The sequence below is a fragment of the Hyla sarda genome, chromosome 13 (genome assembly GCF_029499605.1).
Source record: "Hyla sarda isolate aHylSar1 chromosome 13, aHylSar1.hap1, whole genome shotgun sequence".
Classification (NCBI taxonomy): domain Eukaryota; kingdom Metazoa; phylum Chordata; class Amphibia; order Anura; family Hylidae; genus Hyla; species Hyla sarda.
Genome location: NC_079201.1, coordinates 36375070 through 36388760, shown reverse-complemented (window position 1 = coordinate 36388760; position 13691 = coordinate 36375070). Strand labels below are relative to the sequence as shown.

The window sequence follows — 13691 nt, the reverse complement described above, 5'->3', positions numbered from 1 at the left end:
TGTAAACTTCTTGATAATATTGTGCACTGTGGACAAAGGCAAATCTAGATCTCTGGAGATGGACTTGTAACCTTGATATTGTTGATATTTTTCCACAATTTGGGTTCTCAAGTCCTCCGACAGTTCTCTTCACCTCTTTCTGTTGTTCATGCTTAGTGTGGCACATACAGACACACAATGCAAAGACTAAGTGAACTTCTCTCCTTTTTATCTACTTTCAGGTGTGCTTTTTATATTGCCGACACCTGTTACTTGCCCCAGGTGAGTTTAAAGGAGCATCACATGCTTGAAACAATCTTATTTTTCCACAATTTTGAAAGGGTGCCAATAATTTTGTCCAGACCATTTTTGGAGTTTGGTGTGACATTATGTCCAGTTTGCTTTTTTTCCTCTTTTTTGGTTTAGTTCCAATACACACAAAGGGAATAAACACGTGTATAGCAAAACATGTGTTACTGCAATCCTGCTCTGTGAGAAATACTTCATTTTCTAGAAAAATTTCCGGGTGCCAACATTTATGGTCATGAGTGAGTGTGTATATTAGGGATCGACAGATATAGTTTTTTTAGGGCCGATACCGCTACTCTTTGGAGGTTAGGGCCGATAGCCGATAACTTATACCGATATTCCGATATAAGTTAACGGCTATTTATCCCCCCCCCCCCCCACACCGCCGCAGATCATTGATTTAAAGCGGGCGCTTTAAATCAATCAACTGCAGCAGCTTTTGCGGTGCCAGAGTCCTATCACCTCCACCGCGCCATCCGCACGTGTTCATGTCATGGTTGTTTTCGGAAAAATAGAAGTATGAGTGCTGTCAGCACTGCTGCAGAGGTTGAAGGGGTGGAGAGGGGGTCAGTGTCAGTACTTCGACCATAAGCAACACTGCATTAAATTGGTCTGCACGGCTGACTTATCAGAAGGAAGTTTCTTGAATTGATGCGCAAAAAAAGACAGAACACAGTTTCTTCAAGACAAGACTAAGGACGTGGATTACTGGAGCCATGTCCTGTGGTCAGATATACTTATTTGGTTCAGATAGTGTCTAGTATGTGTGGCATCAACAAGATGAGGAGTACAAAGACAAGTTTTACTTGCCTACTGTCAAGCATGAGGGTGGAAGTGTTAAACTAGGTTTACACTGAAAATTGGAGATTCTGAGTGCGGCCAGCGCAGAATGAATTAGTAGGTGTTAGGGCTGGGCAAAGATTGCCATGCCCATAGAAGGCACTGTCTGCGGAGCGGATTTCACCAAAAGAATGAACTAGTTCATTCTTTGGCAGCAGAATTTCAGCAGCGGAATGTGCACTGCTGAAATTCCGTGTGCATGGTGAAACTGAATACTATTGAAAGCAATGGGATTCTGCTGCACCAGAATTTTTGACCGAAATTCCTAAGGAGAAGTTTGGTAGGAAATTCCGTAGCCTTATGGTTAGGGTCTCTATGATTGCTGCTGGCAGGTCATTCAAAATTTGAGACACCAAACCTAGTGACGCCACTGAGGTGTGTGATCAGGGCACCCCAAGCTATCTATTGATAACATGATCTCTTTTTGGGTGGCCACAGTTCCTCTTTAAAAGGAAAACTGTCACCAAGTTCACCCACACTAAACCCAATACACTGGGTTACAGTGTGGGTGAACAGGAGTCCATACATGGGTCAATTACTTTTTTTATGTTTTCTTTTAGTGCGCTAAAGTTCTGCTGTTTGCCCTTCACTTGCGCTCTGAAGGCTGGTCCCCCACAGGCAGCCTTGCTATGGTTCCCAGAGGAAGGGGCTTTAGCCTTATAACTACCGGTATATACTCCTACTGAGCAGTAGAGCCATCTTACACAAGTAAACTAGCCATAAGCCTGAAAGTCTTCTACAACTAAAAAATACCATACAGGGTCTCTAAGAGAAACAGGGAACGGATTGGTTGGTTTAAAATCCAACCTATGTTATTGTTTTCCGGGAGATAAACGGCATCAGTGATGCCTGACAACTTACAACTCTAAAAAGGCATGCAGAACAGGGTTGTGCTAATGTGACGTGTGTGTAAATATGTCTGCACCCCACAGCAGCCATCACCCCTATACTTATCACATACTGAGCTTTACGTGTCCTGCTGGATGCTTCTTCCCCACTCTTTTGCAGGCCTACAAAAATTCCATGGGACTCATTGAATAACTTTCTCAGTACGGGTGAGTAGAGATCGTCGTCATTACGAAGAAAAGCTATGTGGCCAGAAGTTGCCAAATGTGCATTATCTGCAGAGAAAAAAAATATATAAAAAGTTTTAATATTTACAGTATTATTTGGTTAGTTAGTTAGTACAGGGGCAAAGGCTAGGGGGAAAAATTAAAAAATTAAATCAGTAAAAAGATTGCTTCCAAGTATTAGTAGCAAGATTATATTACAGAATAGTATAAACTTTTCTAATACGGTGGTCCCTCAATACACAATTGACTTAAGTTACAATGGCCTGTTAGAGGCCATTATAAGTTAAAACAAATTATGAAGCATTCACTACCGTATGTCGTGTGCCATTAGTAGTACTGAAGCAGCTGCTCAGTAGATGTGATCAGCTGCCACCAGGCTGCTTCAGTTACTTTTTTGCCTCACGTTGCAGCACAGAACAGTTTTAATAAAGATCCAGTTAGTAGGAGTTACTGTGTCTCTGTATCTACACTGGGCCTCTCATTTTCAGCCCAACAGGGCCCATCTCCCCTGGGCTTTGCTTCGCAGTGCATTCTGCTGAGCCGCCTGCCCACTTCCCAGTAACGAGTCTCTGGAGGTCTCAGCATTAGGCCTTTTGGTGGCTGTGCAGCATTATAGTAACCCAACCCAGACCCTGTCCGAAATAGGTACTGTACTTTTATAGACAACATACATTTAGTATATTTTATACTAGGGATGCAAGGATTATTCAATGTTGACGATTTCCATCATCAAGTAATCTGTTAGGGGCTTAGCCTCGGTCGTTAGGGGGCATGGCCTAGTAACACAGTATACCTACTACTTTCATTGCCTTTTTGCCCCTCAGTCTGACCCTAAATGTCCCTTTCAGTCTCCTCTGGGTGTCTTTTTTAAAAATGCTACTGGCCGGCAATATCTGCAGCCTACCTCCTAGGCGCCTCCAGTTAAAAGCAGCCTATGATCCTGACCTCGTGGGAGCCCCCCTGTCCAGCCAGAAGCTCTGTCTTAAATCCCCCATGCAGTTACAGATCTCCCTGGTGCAGGGAGGATGGGCATTTCTACAATCTGAACAGCTCCTTCTCCCCTGCAGTGAGGCTCATAGGCTAACCCTTGAGACGCTGAACCCCCCCCCCCCCCCCCACCCCGTTAACCTTTCAGTTGCTGTCCGTTCACTCTAACCCTGTGTGAATCCCTTCAGGTGCTGTCCCCTCTCCCCCCCCCCCCATATTAACTCTTTAGAATGCGCCCCCCACTTCCCACATCCTTCAGTTCTCCAGCTAACAATCCCCTGGTCCCGTAATTTAGTTTTTTTTTATTTATTGGTTAATTTAATCGATTTAATCAGATAAACAGCTAACTAAACCATTTACAAATAATAGTTAGATGCAACCCTATTCCATACTGTTCATGTTTGTCATGTTCGGAAACTACAAGTCAAGTATACATTGACTAGTTCAGGCCTTCCAAGATCTGCTGGGATTTGTAGTATTTAACCACACATTACATTGTATATGAGCAACGTGCTGCTGACAATGATTTACAGATGTGGACAGTATTGTTGTTGGGCGAGAGCAACCATTTCATGCACATCGGCGTATCATCAGGTCCCTAAAGGCTCTAGGTAGGTGTGCTTTAACTATTAAACTATTAGTGCAGACATACAATGCACAAAACATAAAACACACACAACATTACACTAAACGCACAAACATTTAAAAACAAACAACCTGGCTGGCTGAAAGATTACAAATAAGCATTTACCTCATTTTGCTCATTTAAAAAGGGGTACTCTGCCCCTAGACATGTTATCCCCTATCCAAAGGATGTGAGATCGCCGCGGTCCCGCTGCTGGGGACCCCCGGGATCGCCGCTGCGGCAACGCGCTATCATTACTGCACAGAGAGAGTTCGCTCTGCGCGTAATGACAGGCAATACAGGGGCCGGAGCATAGTTACGTCACAGCTTCGCCCCTCGTGACGTCACGGCCCGCCCCCTCAATACAAGTCTATGGGAGGGGGCCTGGCGGTCGTCACGCCCCCTGCCATAGACTTGCATTATGGGGGCGGCCCATGATGGCACAAGGGGCGGAGCCATGACGTCACACTGCTCAATCCTCTGTATCGCCCGTCATTACGCACAGAGCGAACTCACTGCGGTGCCGCAGCAGCTATCCCGGGGGTCCCCTATCCTTTGGGACGGAGTACCCCTTTAACCCTAGCGGACCTGTTACGGACCTTAAGTGCATGATCCATCAGGCTTCTTTTTCATCTACTAATAGGTCAATACCTGCAAATCTGATACATTGGCCCTCATTTACTAAAAGCGTCAGGTTTTTACTAGTGGGAAATTCTGTTTCAGACTTTCAGGATTCCTCTGTTTACTATGTGGATTCACAGATTTTCAAGGCTTCATAGGAAGAAAAAACATACACCATTGAATTCCATAATGACTATTGCCAGAAGTCTGACCAATAAAACTGACGAACTGGAGTGGTTGATGTCTGAGGAAAATAATGACATAGCGGGTATAACAGAGACTTGGTTGGACAATAGCTGGGACTGGGCGGTCAACATACAGGGTTATAGTCTATTCAGGAAGGAACGGAAAAAACGGAAAGGGGGAGGAGTATGTGAAATCGAGGCTGAAGGCTGCACTGCTGGAGGATATTTGGGAGGGAAAGGATAATGTGGAGTCATTATGGGTAGAAATAAATTGAGATAAAAAAAAAAAAAAAAACTCTGATAGGGGTTTTCTATAAGCCACCAAACATAATGGAAGAGGCAGAAGATCAATTATTGAGGCAAATAAACAAGGCAGCAAATCAAAATGATGTGATAATAATGGGGGATTTTAACTATCCTGATATAAACTGGGAGACTGAGACCTGTGAATCTCATAAAGGAAACAGATTTCTGACTATAGCTAAAGACAATTATCTGTCCCAAATGGTGCAGGGCCCGACCAGAGGGGGGCGCCCTACTAGACTTAATATTAACCAGCAGACCTGATAGAGTAACTAATGTGCAAGTAGAAGGACACCTAGGAAATAGTGATCATAATATAATACACTATAACTTGTTCTTTAATAAGGGAATCTCTCGAGGGGCCACAAAAACAATGAACTTTAGGAAGGCAAAGTTTGATCAACTCAGAGAAGCCCATAACAATATAAAATTGGATAATGTCTTCAAAAACAAGAATGCTGACACTAAATGGGGGACTTAAAAATATCTTACATTCTCACTGTAATATATATATATATATATATATACATACACACACATACACACCTTATGGGAATAAAAGGATCAGAAATAAAAGAAAACCAATATCAATTAACAAAAATGTTAAGGGGGCAATAAATGACAAAAATAAAGCATTTAAACTACTAAAACAGGATGGCAGTGAAGAAGCATTATAAAGCTATAGAGAAACATTTTTAAATATGTAAAAAAAACTCCCCAGTACAGGTCACCTGTCCAACCCAGGAAGAAGTACAGTGCCGCCTACAAAAAATCTAAATAGTCAAATCACCAGGTCCAGATGGCATTCACCCCCGAGTTCTAAAGGAATTAAGTAATGTGATAGACAGACCCCTATTTTTAATATTCAGGGACTCTATAGTAACAGGGACTGTCCCCCAGGACTGGCGCATGGCAAATGTGGTGCCCCCAGACCCCCCAAAAGAACAATTTCAGCAAAATTTGCATTCAAAAAGCCAAACAAGGCTCCTTCTCTTCTGAGCATTGTAGTGCGCCTGCAGAGCACTTTACATTCACACAGATGTTGGGGGGCATTTTCTCCTTATACCGCTTGTAAAAATTTTAAACTTGGGGGAAAAAAAACAGCATTATATTGAAGCAAAAAATGTAATTTACACATCCAACTTTAACATTAAGTCGTCAAACACTTGTGGGGTGTTAAGGCTCACTGTACCCCTTTCTACGTTCCTTAAGGGGTGTAGCTTCCAAAATAGTATGTCATTTTTTTTTTGCTTTTCTGGCACCATAGGGGCTTCCTAAATGTGACATGCCCCCCCAAAAACCATTTCAGCAAAATTCACTCTCAAGTCCCATTGTCGCTCCTTCCCTTCGTAGCCCTCTACTTACTCGAGAGAAATTGGGTTACACATTTGGGGGGGGGGGGGGAATTTCTCCTTCACTTTGCTGCTATTCCTGTGAAACACCTAAAAAGGTTAACACACTTTCTGAATGTCATTTTAAATACTTTGAGGGGTGCAGTTTTTATAATGGGGTCATTTGTGGGGTATTTCTAATATGAAGGGCCTTCAAATCTACTTAAAAACTGAACTGGTCTATGATAAATTCCGATTTTGAAAATTGTGTGAAAAATTTGAAAAATTGCTGCCGAACTTTGAAGCCCTCTGATTTCTTCCCAAAGTAAAAACATGTCAACTATGATGCAAACAAATAGACATATTGTATATGTGAATCAATATATAATTTATTTGGTATGTCCATTTTCCTCATAAGCAGAGAGTTTCAAAGTTTAAAAAATGCTAAATTTTCAAATTTTTCATCAAATTTTGGAATTTTTCACCAAGAAGTGATGCAAGTATCGATGAAAATTTACCACTAACAAAGTAGAATATGTCACGAAAAAAAAAATCTCTGAATCAGAAAGAAAAGTAAAAGCACCCCAAGGTTATTAATGCTTAAAGTGACAGTGGTCAGATTTGCAAAAATGCTCTGGTCCTTAAGGTGAAAAAGAGGCCATTTTGGCCTTAAGGACTCAGACAATTTAATTTTTACGTTTTCATTTTTTCCTCCTCGCCTTCTAAAAATCATAACTCTTTTATATTTTCATCGCCAGACTAGTATGAGGGCTTGTTTTTTGCGCGACCAGTTGTCCTTTGTAATGACATCACTCATTATATCATAAAATGTATGGCGCAACCAAAAAACACTATTTTTGTGGGGAAATTAAAACGAAAAACGCAATTTTGCTAATTTTGGAAGGTTTCGTTTTCATGCCGTACAATTTATGGTAAAAATTACATGTGTTCTTTATTCTGAGGGTCAATACGATTAAAATGATACCCATTATTACATACTTCTATATTATTGTTGCGCTTAAAAAAAATCACAAACTTTTTAACCAAATTAGTACGTTTATAATCCCTTTATTTTGATGACCTATAACTTTTTTATTTTTCCGTATAAGCGGCGGTATGGGGGCTCATTTTTTGCACCATGATCTGTACTTTTTTTTGATACCACATTTGCATATAAAAAACTTAATACATTTTTTATAATTTTTTTTTAATAAAATGTATTAAAAAAGTAGGAATTTTGGACTTTTTTTTTTCGTTCACGCCGTTAACCGTATGGGATCATTAACATTTTATTTTAATAGTTCGGACATTTACGCACGCGGCGATACCAAATATGTCTATAAAAAAAAAATTTTACGCTTTTTGGGGGTAAAATTGGAAAAAACGGACGTTTTACTTTTTTATTGGGGGAGGGGATTTTTCACTTTTTTTTAACTTTTACTTTTACATTTTTTTTTTTTTTTTTTTTTTTTTTTTTAAACACTTGAATAGTCCCCATAGGGGACTATTCATAGCAATACCATGATTGCTAATACTGATCTGTTCTATGTATAGGACATAGAACAGATCAGTATTATCGGTCATCTCCTGCTCTGGTCTGCTCGATCACAGACCAGAGCAGGAGACGCCGGGAGCCGCACGGAGGAAGGAGAGGGGACCTCCGTGCGGCGTTATGAATGATCGGATCCCCGCAGCAGCGCTGCGGGCGATCCGATCATTCATTCAAATCGCGCACTGCCGCAGATGCCGGGATCTGTATTGATCCCGGCACCTGAGGGGTTAATGGCGGACGCCCGCGAGATCGCGGGTGTCGGCCATTGCCGGCGGGTCCCTGGCTGCGATCAGCAGCCGGGATCAGCCGCGCATGACACGGGCATCGCTCCGATGCCCGCGGTTATGCTTAGGACGTAAATGTACGTCCTGGTGCGTTAAGTACCACCGCACCAGGACGTACATTTACGTCCTGCGTCCTTAAGGGGTTAAAAAATGAAAGACGCGATCTGATCGGTTTTTATGGGCAAGCAACTGGTCAACTTTTCCGCTGCACAGATTTTGATAAACCTTGCCCAATATTTGGGAGAATTGACAACGGATTATATTCTTCAAAGAATGTAACTTACATACCTGTCTTTGGGTACTGGGTCTCAAAAAGCAGCAATTCCCCTGGTCCCCAACTGAACCCAATGTGTGTGTTCCATCGCCCAAGACCTTGTACAAGCTACAAAAAGGTAAAAGAAAAAAAAGTCAAAACTGTCAAACCTACCAATCTAGATTCAGTATTAAAAGCATACGCATGGGAACGGAGTTTCTGCACTTTTTTCCAGATCAGGAACACTATGTCTATTAGCAGGAGTCCTGCAGGAAATGCCCTTGAGTGAAAATCTTGGGCGCGTTCCCACACTTTTTTCCAGGAATTAAAAGGGAATTCCCACAATCAACATTTGTCAGCACATTTGTCGTTTTGTACTTACGGCTTCCGTATACGGCTGGGAGGAGGGTTGGGTGGGGCTTAATCGCGGCACCCATACTCAGCCGTATAGGGGAACCGTATTTAATGCATGTCAATGAGCCGACAGGAGTGAAACGCAACTTTCTGGAACCAGTTGATATATAAAAAAAAAAAAAAAAGTTTTTTCCTGGGTAACCCCTTTAACCCCTTAAGGACTCAGCCCATTTTGGCCTTAAGGACTCAGACAATTTAATTTTTACGTTTTCATTTTTTCCTCCTCGCCTTCTAAAAATCATAACTCTTTTATATTTTCATCCACAGACTAGTATGAGGGCTTGTTTTTTGCGCGACCAGTTGTCCTTTGTAATGACATAACTCATTATATCATAAAATGTATGGCGCAACCAAAAAACACTATTTTTGTGGGGAAATTAAAACGAAAAACGCAATTTTGCTAATTTTGGAAGGTTTCGTTTTCACGCCGTACAATTTATGGTAAAAATGACATGTGTTCTTTATTCTGAGGGTCAATACGATTAAAATGATACCCATTATTATATACTTTTATATTATTGTTGCGCTTAAAAAAAATCACAAACTTTTTAACCAAATTAGTACGTTTATAATCCCTTTATTTTGATGACCTATAACTTTTTTATTTTTCCGTATAAGCGGCGGTATGGGGGCTCATTTTTTGCGCCATGATCTGTACTTTTTTTTGATACCACATTTGCATATAAAAAACTTTTAATACATTTTTTATAATTTTTTTTTCAATAAAATGTATTAAAAAAGTAGGAATTTTGGACTTTTTAAATTTTTTTTCGTTCACGCCGTTCACCGTACGGGATCATTAACATTTTATTTTAATAGTTCAGACATTTACGCACGCGGCGATACCAAATATGTCTATAAAAAATGTTTTTTACGCTTTTTGGGGGTAAAATAGGAAAAAACGGACGTTTTACTTTTTTATTGGGGGAGGGGATTTTTCACTTTTTTTTTACTTTTACTTTTACATTTTTTTACATTTTTTTACATTTTTTTTTACACTTGAATAGTCCCCATAGGGGACTATTCATAGCAATACCATGATTGCTAATACTGTTCTGTTCTATGTATAGGACATAGAACAGATCAGTATTATCGGTCATCTCCTGCTCTGGTCTGCTCGATCACAGACCAGAGCAGGAGACGCCGGGAGCCGCACGGAGGAAGGTGAGGGGACCTCCGTGCGGCGTTATGAATGATCGGATCCCCGCAGCAGCGCTGCGGGCGATCCGATCGTTCATTTTAATCGCGAACTCCCGCAGATGCCGGGATCTGTATTGATCCCGGCACCTGAGGGGTTAATGGCGGACGCCCGCGAGATCGCGGGCGTCGGCCATTGCCGGCGGGTCCCTGGCTGCGATCAGCAGCCGGGATCAGCCGCGCATGACACGGGCATCGCTCCGATGCCCGCGGTTATGCTTGGACGTAAATGTACGTCCTGGTGCGTTAAGTACCACCTCACCAGGACGTACATTTACGTCCTGCGTCCTTAAGGGGTTAAGTACTGTAACTTCACTCATCTCTAGTCACTTTATATATCATGGAAAAATGAATAAAAAGCGATCAAAAAGTCCGATCAATACAAAAATGGTTCTGCAAAAAACTTCAAATCACAGCACAAAAAAATTAGCCCTCGTATCTCCCCATAGACTACAAAATAAAAAGTTATAGGGGTCAGAAGATGACATTTTTAAACGTATACATTTTCCTGCATGTAGTTATGATTTTTTCCCAGATGTACGACAAAATCAAACCTATATAAGTAGGGTATCATTTTAATCGTATGGACCTACAGAATAAAGATAAGGTGTCTTTTTTACCGAAAAATTTACTATGTAGAAACGGAAGCCCCCAAAATTTACAAAAGTGTTTTTTACTTCAATTTTGTCACACAATTTTTTTTTTTCGGTGTCGCCATAGATTTTTGGGTAAAATGACTCCTGTCATTACAAAGTAGAATTGGTGGCACAGAAAATAAGTCATCATATGGATTTTTAGGTGAAAAAAATGAAAGGGTTATGATTATAAAAAGAGGTAAGGAGGAAAAAAACGAAAGTGCAAAAACGGAAAAACGCTCGGTCCTTAAGGGGTTAAGTCTTCCATGTTTGTGGGGGGGGCTCTCGGAGCGCAGGGCTGAAGCGTGCTCCTGTGACTGTAGCGTGCACTCCATACATCCTATCATGTCACATGAACCCAACACGCTGAGCACCATGCGGCCGCTGTGTGCTAAGTATCGGGACATCACTACAGTGTGAAGAGACAAAAACAGACAGCTTTACCGTCTCAGCCGGCTGCTCGTCCAGCCTCTCCATTATTCTTGCTAACTCCTTCCAGATTCCCGCTTGATGTCAGCCCTCAGGAAGGACCGGAGGCTGTCCTCGTCACTGCCTGACCCCGATGATGTAAACTTTCATGCGAGTCCGTAGTAAAGCGCGAGTGCATGCGCCGTTTACAACAAACTCCGCAGTTAGCGTAAGGGTGATGTAAAGTTTTTTCCATTGACGTAAAGTTTTTTCCAATCTGTGGAAAACGCCATGCGCATGCGCGAGTTCACGCTATTAGCGTATACTACGCTAATTGCGTAATGTCGCGCATGCGTATGGCATTTTTCACAGATAGGAAAATACGGGTGATGTAAAGTATTTTCCAATCTGTGAAAAGTGCTATGCGCATGCGCGATTCTACGCTATTAGCGTAGACCTGTAGCGCTAGCGTAAACCCGCGCATGCGCAAAAGTAAATTTAGCTTATTGGAAAAGGCTTACGTTAATAGCTTATCTCTTAGCGTAGCTGTGGAAATTAGCGTAGCGTAGTTAGTGGGTAGCGTAGTGTAGCCTTTGGCTTACCATAGATTTATATTAGTGTAGTGTACCTAGCGTAGGTTTTAATTTAGCGTAGTTTAGGATTAATAGGGAAAGGAGGTAGGGTATAGGTTTTGAAGAGACTACAACTCCCAGCATGCCAAGGCATGCTGGGAGTTGTAGTTTAGCTTATGTTACATTGAAGGGACCACAACTCTCGCTAAAGGCTTTCCAGGCATGCTGGGAGTTGTAGTTTTACACAGGTATAGAGTGGTTAGCGTAGTGTTAGCGCAATTTTAGCGTAGTTATTGTAGCGTTAGTGCAGTTTTAGTGTAGCTTAGTGTTAGCGCAGTTTTAGCGTATTTAGTTTAGCTTAGTGTTAGCGCAGTTTTAGCGTGCTTAGTGTTAGCGCAGTTTTAGCGTATTTAGTGTTAGCGCAGTTTTAGCGTATTTAATGTGTGTTAGCGCAATTTTAGTGTATTTAGTGTAGTGTAGTGTTAGCGCAGTTTTAGTGTATTTAGTGTAGCTTAGTGTTAGCGCAGTTTTATCGTATTTAGCGTAGTGTAGTGTTAGCGCAGTTTTAGCGTATTTAGTGTAGCTTAGTGTTAGTGCAGTTTTAGCGTATTTAGCGTAGCTTACTGTTAGCGCAGTTCTAGCGTATTTAGTGTAGCTTAGTGTTTTAGCGCAGTTTTAGCGTATTTAGTATAGTACAGTGTTAGCGCAGTTTTAGCGCATTTAGCGTAGCGTAGTGTTAGCGCAGTTTTGGCGTATTTAGTGTAGTGTTAGCGCAGTTTTAGCGTATTTAGCGTAGCGTAGTGTTAGCGCAGTTTTAGCATATTTAGTGTAGTGTAGTGTTAGCGCAGTTTTAGCGTATTTAGCGTAGCTTACTGTTAGCGCAGTTTTAGCGTAGCTTAGTGTTAGCGTAGGTTTAGCGTAGCTTAGTGTTAGCGCAGGTTTAGCGTATTTAGCGTAGTGTTAGTGCAGTTTTAGCATAGCTTAGTGTTAGCGCAGTTTTAGCGTAGTTTAGTGTTAGCGCAGTTTTAGCGTATTTAGCGTAGCCTAGTGTTAGTGCAGTTTTAGCATAGCTTATTGTTAGCGCAGTTTTAGCGTATTTAGTATAGCTTAGTGTTAGCACAGTTTTTTAGCGTATTTAGCGTAGTGTACTGTTAGCGCAGTCTTAGAGTAGTAGGTGCAGCGTAGTATTAGCGTAGTGTTAGTGCAGTTTTAGCATAGTTAGCTTAGTTGTACGCAGGTATAGTCAGCTAACTTAGATTTACAGGCAGATAAAGCGTAGTTTAGAGAGTGTAGCTTAGCTTAGTTCTAAAGTGAAGGGGCTACAACTCCCAGCATGCCTAGAGAGCCAAAGGCCGTCCGGGCAGGATGGAAGTTGTAGTTTTGCAAAAGTAGCAGAGGCAAGTATGTCCTTGTACGTTAAGGTAGCAGAGGCAGTTGCGCTCTGCTATGTTAATGTAGTATTCAGCCCTCTGTGTAGATGGCTGGATACAGTGATCAGAAGGCCACTTACCCACCTCCGTTCCTGCTACGTCACTGGACGTGTAGCATCGCAGGAAGATGACGGAGCTGGAACGTAGGTGGTAAGTTAGGCTCTCCAGGGGAAGATCCCCCAAAAATATACTAACCCATTTTTTGTGTTTTTCTTCTCGTTTCAGATACGTGAATGCGGAGGACTACGTCGGATTCGGTGGACTACGACCATGACCTGCATTTTTTCTTTTGTTTTAATAAAATGGTTAACGATGGCTGTGGGGGAGTATTTTTCCTAATAAAAATGTTTTAACTTGTGTGTGCTTTTTTTTTTTATTATTACTTTACAGGCTTAGTAGTGGAAGCCGTCTTAGTAGTCCATTACTAAGTCTGGGCTTAGCGTTAGCCCCAAAAACAGCTAGCGCTAACCCCCAATTATTACCCCGGTACCCACCACCACAGGGGTCTCGGGAAGAGCCGATACCAACAGGCCCAGAGCGCCAAATATGGCGCTCTTGGGCCTAGGCGGTAACAGGCTGGCATTATTTAGGCTGGGGAGGGCCAGTAGCGATGGTCCTCGCCCACCCTGGTAACGTCAGGCTGTTGCTGTTTGGTTGGTATTTGGCTGAAAATGTAAAGACGGGGAACCACAC

General features: G+C 41.9%; 1 protein-coding gene across 2 annotated transcripts in view; it reads right to left on the bottom strand.

Annotated features, from left to right (window-relative positions):
- NUP85 (nucleoporin 85) overlaps positions 1-11286 on the bottom strand; it is an 87174-nt gene extending 75888 nt beyond the window's left edge. The window contains exons 1-3 of one of the 2 annotated variants that reach the window (XM_056550041.1): positions 11033-11286; positions 8378-8471; positions 2090-2249 (exon numbers count right to left, since the gene is read on the bottom strand). In XM_056550041.1, coding sequence (XP_056406016.1) covers positions 2090-2249; positions 8378-8471; positions 11033-11065 — 287 coding nt within the window. In that variant the 5' untranslated portion in view covers positions 11066-11286. The remainder of the gene's footprint in view (positions 1-2089; positions 2250-8377; positions 8472-11032) is intronic. The other variant, XM_056550042.1, reaches the window with a different exon arrangement.
- Between the last annotated feature and the right edge of the window lie 2405 nt (positions 11287-13691).